The following is a 7500-nucleotide window of genomic DNA, read 5'->3' on the forward strand; positions in this document are numbered from 1 at the left end:
CCCACAGGCACCTGACTACATGGCCAACACAGGTGAGTGATGTCATCATTCCTGGGCAGCACAGGTGAATACAGGTGTGTGCAGGTGAATAGCTTTGTAATGAATGCCATAATCCCTATTTTTTTCATGCACCTCCACTTTCAGTTCTGCCGCAGCTGTTGCCCATGGCAACAGGGCTGGACATGCATGGACGACATGGGGCCATCTTAGCATGTGCTGAGATCACCCACGCCCTCTACAAACTGACCGCTCAGACCGGCAGGTAACCACACACCTGACCCCCCCACGCCCTCTACAAACTGACCGCTCAGACCGGCAGGTAACCACACACCTGACCCCCCCACGCCCTCTACAAACTGACCGCTCAGACCGGCAGGTAACCACACACCTGACCCCCCCACGCCCTCTACAAACTGACCGCTCAGACCGGCAGGTAACCACACACCTGACCCCCCCACGCCCTCTACAAACTGACCGCGCAGACCGGCAGGTAACCACTCACCTGACCCCCCCACGCCCTCTACAAACTGACCGCGCAGACCGGCAGGTAACCACTCACCTGACCCCCCCACGCCCTCTACAAACTGACCGCGCAGACCGGCAGGTAACCACACACCTGACCCCCCCACGCCCTCTACAAACTGACCGCGCAGACCGGCAGGTAACCACTCACCTGACCCCCCCACGCCCTCTACAAACTGACCGCGCAGACCGGCAGGTAACCACACACCTGACCCCCCCACGCCCTCTACAAACTGACCGGTCAGACCGGCAGGTAACCACTCACCTGACCCCCCCACGCCCTCTACAAACTGACCGCTCAGACCGGCAGGTAACCACACACCTGACCCCCCCACGCCCTCTACAAACTGACCGCTCAGACCGGCAGGTAACCACTCACCTGACCCCCCCACGCCCTCTACAAACTGACCGCGCAGACCGGCAGGTAACCACTCACCTGACCCCCCCACGCCCTCTACAAACTGACCGCGCAGACCGGCAGGTAACCACTCACCTGACCCCCCCACGCCCTCTACCAACTGACCGCGCAGACCGGCAGGTAACCACTCACCTGACCCCCCCACGCCCTCTACAAACTGACCGCGCAGACCGGCAGGTAACCACTCACCTGACCCCCCCACGCCCTCTACAAACTGACCGCGCAGACCGGCAGGTAACCACACACCTGACCCCCCCACGGCCTCTACAAACTGACCGCTCAGACCGGCAGGTAACCACACACCTGACCCCCCCACGCCCTCTACAAACTGACCGCTCAGACCGGCAGGTAACCACACACCTGACCCCCCCACGCCCTCTACAAACTGACCGCTCAGACCGGCAGGTAACCACTCACCTGCCCCCCCCACGCCCTCTACAAACTGACCGCTCAGACCGGCAGGTAACCACTCACCTGACCCCCCCACGCCCTCTACAAACTGACCGCGCAGACCGGCAGGTAACCACTCACCTGACCCCCCCACGCCCTCTACAAACTGACCGCGCAGACCGGCAGGTAACCACACACCTGACCCCCCCACGCCCTCTACAAACTGACCGCGCAGACCGGCAGGTAACCACTCACCTGACCCCCCCACGCCCTCTACAAACTGACCGCTCAGACCGGCAGGTAACCACACACCTGACCCCCCCACGCCCTCTACAAACTGACCGCTCAGACCGGCAGGTAACCACACACCTGACCCCCCCACGCCCTCTACAAACTGACCGCTCAGACCGGCAGGTAACCACACACCTGACCCCCCCACGCCCTCTACAAACTGACCGCGCAGACCGGCAGGTAACCACACACCTGACCCCCCCACGCCCTCTACAAACTGACCGCTCAGACCGGCAGGTAACCACACACCTGACCCCCCCACGCCCTCTACAAACTGACCGCTCAGACCGGCAGGTAACCACACACCTGACGCTTGAATGTGTGTTGCTTTGCAGGCCTGTGACTGACGTCCTCTCGGCCGAGTGTGTGGAGGGCTTGAAGGGCATTCATCAGAAGGTCAGATTGCAGCCCGCGGCTTTTACATTACATTACATTATATTACATTACTGTCATTTTGCTGACGTTCTTATCCAGAGCAACTTACATAGGTTACAGTTTTTACATGTTATCTGTTTATAAAGCTGTATATTTACGGAAGTTCTGGGTTGAGTACTTTGCCCAGCAGTAGTGCCCCAGTGGGGAATTGAAGCAGCAACCTTTCGGTTATGACCCCTGCTCTTTGCCACTGTGCCACTCTGCTGGCTTTGTGTGTCCTCACACAGTGAGTCTCTGGAAAGAATCCTCACTCACCTTAAGCCTCTGTCTTTCTGCCTGCAGCTCTTTGACAGACAGCAGTACAGGTAAGAGCCGCCCCCCCCCACCCTGTTCTGCAGAATTAAGCCCTGTGGCCGAGGGCACGCCCCCTCCCCGATCTTCCCGGGCGTAATCAGTGTGAGCGCTCACTTGTGGGCGGAATGAGTCAGAGGTTCATACGGCCCGGCCAGGCTCTCTGCGTTCAGTCGGCCCTGCTGTGGTCAGTGTACCAGTGGCCCTCTGTTTAACCTGGGATCGCATCAGTGTTTTAGGCCTCTGTTCATTTTCTCTCCTGACAGGGGGTTCGGCGGGGAGCTCATGCGACCGGCAGGTAACTATGACAACTGTGTTCTACCACCAGCACACCACCTGCCCAGTTTGCGGCTTTTGGCTGTGTGCTGGGACACGTCCTGGTGAGGCGACCTGGGCAGCTGCTGGGCTGAGCTGTTCTGTGTGTGTTTGTGTGCGCACGTGTGCATGTGTGTGTCTGTGTGTGCGTATTTTTGTGTGTGTGTGTTTGTATTTGTATTTGTGTGTGTGTGTGCATATTTGTATTTGTGTGTGTGTGTGTGTGTGTGTGTGTGTGTTTGTATTTGTGTGTGTGTGTTTGTGTGTGTGTTTGTGTGTGTTTGTATTTGTGTGTGTGTGTTTGTGTGTTTGTATTTGTGTGTGTGTGTGTGTGTGTGTGTGTGTAATATGTTTTCTTGGTTCTCCCTCTCTAGTCTGCACACTCATAGAGAGGATGTCCCTCTCCAAGATGCCCTTCAAGGACGACCCCCTTCTGAGTAAGAATCGCGTTTACAGCCATGTTGGGCCACACTACCATAGATTACATTATGTAATCTCACTTTTCATTACATTACATTACATAACATTAATCACATTAGATTACATTACAGCAGGTTACACTTAGAATACATTACACCACAGGAAACTACATTACAGCAGGTTATACTTTGTCGCATTTCATTTGCTCTGTAGGTGCTCATAATCAGATAGCACCATGAAGTTATGAAGTTATGATATCCATATGCACTGCTGGATATTTACTGAGATGATTCAGGATAATTACCCCGCCCAACAGCAGGGCCCCACCTGAGAGTCTATCCAGCAGTCTTTGGGTTGTGAATCTGTGGTGATGGCGATTTTAATAGCTGTTGTTCCACATAGTGTCTCAGGGGGGTGGGCAGTAGGAGAGTGAGGGGAATGGCTGTTCTGCTCAGGGTTTGATGATTGACAGACAGGTGGTGGTGACATCACTGTTTCAGGCGGCTGGCAGTGGCTGATTGATGACAGCTTGAAGAGTCTTCACCTCTTCTCCATCGGAGCCAGACAGAACATCAAGGTGCGCATGCGCACACTTTTACACACTCACACACGCTATCACTCTCACTTACACACACATTTACAAACACCTACACACTCACCCTCTTTTACACACTCGTGCACTTATTATCCCTCTGATTTACACACACATCTATACACACACACTCACAAATGCATACACACTCTGTAACACTTACACACATATATAGATACATATACACACACTCTGCCTCACACACATACATGTAGAGATACACACTCTCTATCTGTCTCACTTACACACGGTCATGCACACGCTCTCTCTCAAACATACACTCAAGCCTCCATCTGTCTTGTGTAAGCATGCACTGTCTGTCTCTCTCCAGGAGATGGCCGTGTCGGCGCTGGCCGCCCTGTGTCAGGAGTACTACCAGCCGCAGCTGGGCGTGGCCGACCCCCACATGCAGGGTGAGAGTGGGGCTCTGGGGAAGAGCGGGTGTAAGCTCGCCCCAGTGTGGGGCTCTGGGGGAGAGCGGGTGTAAGCTCGCCCCAGTGTGGGGCTCTGGGGGAGAGCGGGTGTAAGCTCGCCCCAGTGTGGGGCTCTGGGGGAGAGCAGGTGTAAGCTCGCCCCAGTGTGGGGCTCTGGGGGAGAGCGGGTGTAAGCTCGCCCCAGTGTGGGGCTCTGGGGGAGAGCGGGTGTAAGCTCGCCCCAGTGTGGGGCTCTGGGGGAGAGCGGGTGTAAGCTCGCCCCAGTGTGGGGCTCTGGGGGAGAGCGGGTGTAAGCTCGCCCCAGTGTGGGGCTCTGGGGGAGAGCAGGTGTAAGCTCGCCCCAGTGTGGGGCTCTGGGGGAGAGCGGGTGTAAGCTCGCCCCAGTGTGGGGCTCTGGGGGAGCAGCGGGTGTAAGCTCGCCCCAGTGTGGCGCTCTGGGGGAGCAGCGGGTGTAAGCTCGCCCTGTTCCGACAGCCAGACACCTCCCTACAGAGAGGCGCTTACACGCGTGGCCTTTTACTGTACTGGTGCAGCCTGACCTTATCAACCCACTGTAGTGTTCCTGTAACTCTGTCTGTCTGTGGCTGTGTGTTGCTCTGTGTTCCTGTAACTCTGTGTTCCTGTAACTCTGTGTTCCTATGTGTGCAGAGATGCTGGTGAGCCAGTACATTGCGGCGCTGAAGAGTCCGGAGGTTCTGACCCGGTGTGGCTGTGCCTTGGCACTGGGGTCACTGCCCCAGTTCATGATACAGAGCAAACTGCACCAGGTACTGTGCGCACGCACGTGTGTGTGACCGTGTGTGTGTGTGTGTGCGCGCATGCGTGCGCATGTGTGTGTGTGTCTGTCAGGCTTACAGTGGTGTTTCTTTATATGCTACAGGTGCTGGAGGGCCTACAATCGACCTGCAGAATCTCCCAGAAGGAAATGAGTTTCACTGAAGCCAGGAGAGATGCAGTCAGAGCCATGGCACAGTGAGTCACCCTGCAACTCGCTCTTTTCCTTCCACTCCTCTCCCTCCCTCTCTCGTTTCCTCCTCTCCTTCCCACACTCCTCTCTTCTTCTCTCCTCCTCTCTCTGTTCTGAAGTTTTACCTGTCATGCACAAAGGGTAAAATCAAACATATACCTGTAGCTTCTTCCTCACCTGCAGAACCTGAACTACCAGACTCCACCCCGTCTGTGTGTGTGTGTGTGTGTGTGTGTGAGTGTGTGAGTGTGTGTGTGTGTGCGTGTGTGCGTGTGACTGTGTGTGTGACTGTGTGTGTGACTGTGTGTGTGACTGTGTGTGTGAGTGTGTGTGTGTGTGTGAGTGTGTGTGTGTGAGTGTGTGTGTGTGGGTACCGCAGGATGTGTCTGAGCGCAGCTCTGATTCTCGTCTCTCAGGGTGTGTGTGACAGCGGGCGTCTCACCCCAGGGGCCAGCGCACTCAGTGCTGTGTGCAGAGAACGTGTCCCAGGTCTACTGCACCCTGCTGGACTGTATGAGCGACTACACCACTGACAGCAGGGGCGACGTCGGGGCCTGGTGAGAACTGATGCTGTGTGTGAGTGTGAGTGTGTGTGTGTGTGCGTGTGTGTGTGTGTGTGTGTGTGTGTGTGTGTGTGTGTGTGTGTCTGTTCTCTCCTTATCTTTGCTCTGCGTTGTCTCTCCCCCTCTTGCTGCCAGGGTCCGAGAGGCTGCCATGACCAGTCTGATGGAGGTGACCCTGCAGGTGGTCAGCAGTGACCCTGAGCTGCTCTCTCCTGAGCTGTGAGTCACTCTCACTGACGCTGCCCACACAGACGTGCACACAGACTGATACAGTGCCTTCTCGGTAACGGCTCTGCCACGCGTCTCCATGGTAACAGCCCTGACGCATGTCCCTCTCGTCCGCAGCTGCCGGCGTATGATGTGCTGTCTGGCGCAGCAGTCCGCCGAGAAGATTGACCGATACCGCGCTCACGCCGGCGCCATCTTCCTGCGCCTCCTCCACAGCCGCGACCCCGCAGTACCACACATCCCCCACCGGGAGGAGCTGCTGAGCATATTCCCAGCGTGAGTGACAGCAGCAGGGTGTTGCGTTGCAGACGGGACAGTTCAGCAGAGTGTTGCAGATGGGACAGTTCAGCAGAGTGTTGCGTTGCAGACGGGACAGTTCAGCAAAGTGTTGCGTTGCAGACGGGACAGTTCAGCAGAGAGTTGCGTTGCAGACGGGACAGTTCAGCAGAGTGTTGCGTTGCAGACGGGACAGTTCAGCAGAATGAGAAGCTCACTGAATGTGGTGCGGTTACAGTTGCCAGTCATGTGATTCTAGGACGGTCCGCTCGCTGCCAGCGTGGTTAGAGCCACTGCTGATCAGAGACACATGCACTTAGGCATGAACACGCGAAACCCCTGCAGCCACAGCAAAAGGGCGGAAGTGCAGAAGAAACGGTGGGAAGCCACTGACCCGTAGGGGACTGAGACTGGCAGTGCGGTTAAGAGGAGAGCTCTTTTGTTCTGCTGTGAACTACAGAGAGCCGTCAGAAAACCCTGACAGAACCACTGTGCTGACCTCTGACTCTGTGCTCTCTGCACTCTCATCTGACCCTGTGTTGTCTGTGCTGACCTCTGATCCTACACGCTGAGGTCTCCTCTGACCCTGTCCTTTCCTGACCTCTGACCCTGTGCTGTGTGTTGCAGGGAGGAAGTGGACACCCTGAACTGGAATGCTCCGTCCCAGGCTTTCCCCCACATCACCCAGCTTCTGCGCCTGCCCCAGTACCAGTACCACACCCTGCTGGGCCTCACTGTGTCTGTGGGGGGGCTCACCGAGTCCACGGTACGTACCAGCCCAGTATCAATGCTGCATCAGAACCAATACCACCCCAGTACCCCCCCAGTGCCAGCCCAGTACCAGACCAGTACCAACACTGGAACAGAACCGGTACTACCGCAGTATCAGTGCCGGAACAGAACCCGTTCCGCCCCAGCGTCAGTGCCGGAACAGTGTCAGTACTCTTACATACCTGGGTCTGCACAGCCGTGGCTTAGAGCAGCGCGGAGGCTGGTGTGGAAGTGTAGGGGTCAGTGAAATAGGACCCTTCTGTTGCTGCAGCTGTGAGTAAAGTAGGTCAGATTGTGCAGGTGTTCCAGAACACGCCGGATCAGCGGAGTGATGCATGAGGTAGGGGCGTCACCAGGGGACGCTGTTGGACCAGGAATGCGTCCCAGGTCTTGGCAGGCTTCCACATCACAGATGCAGCTCGTTTTGCTGTTCTGTGCTTGAGCATTTGAACTTTGCAAGTTTGAGCGCTGATGTCTGCTCTAAGTGACTTTTAATGAAGTCACTGACATCTAGACATTGTTTTTGGGGAGTGTGGTTCCTGGCCGGTGCATTGTGGGAAGGCTGTGCTGCCGTGTCCACTCGCAGC

General features: G+C 56.4%; 1 protein-coding gene across 2 annotated transcripts in view; it reads left to right on the forward strand.

Annotated features, from left to right (window-relative positions):
* tbcd (tubulin folding cofactor D) overlaps positions 1 to 7500 on the forward strand; it is a 24092-nt gene that overhangs the window by 11943 nt on the left and 4649 nt on the right. For both annotated transcript variants that reach the window (XM_036553187.1, XM_036553186.1), the window contains 14 exons: positions 1 to 32; positions 145 to 262; positions 1957 to 2017; positions 2339 to 2361; positions 2614 to 2645; positions 3037 to 3099; positions 3583 to 3659; positions 4006 to 4087; positions 4757 to 4875; positions 4989 to 5080; positions 5492 to 5632; positions 5774 to 5857; positions 5984 to 6142; positions 6770 to 6908. The exon at positions 1 to 32 is cut by the window's left edge and continues 42 nt beyond it. In XM_036553187.1, coding sequence (XP_036409080.1) covers positions 1 to 32; positions 145 to 262; positions 1957 to 2017; positions 2339 to 2361; positions 2614 to 2645; positions 3037 to 3099; positions 3583 to 3659; positions 4006 to 4087; positions 4757 to 4875; positions 4989 to 5080; positions 5492 to 5632; positions 5774 to 5857; positions 5984 to 6142; positions 6770 to 6908 — 1222 coding nt within the window. The remainder of the gene's footprint in view (positions 33 to 144; positions 263 to 1956; positions 2018 to 2338; positions 2362 to 2613; positions 2646 to 3036; positions 3100 to 3582; positions 3660 to 4005; positions 4088 to 4756; positions 4876 to 4988; positions 5081 to 5491; positions 5633 to 5773; positions 5858 to 5983; positions 6143 to 6769; positions 6909 to 7500) is intronic.

Source organism: Megalops cyprinoides, chromosome 19 (genome assembly GCF_013368585.1).
Source record: "Megalops cyprinoides isolate fMegCyp1 chromosome 19, fMegCyp1.pri, whole genome shotgun sequence".
Lineage (NCBI taxonomy): Eukaryota > Metazoa > Chordata > Actinopteri > Elopiformes > Megalopidae > Megalops > Megalops cyprinoides.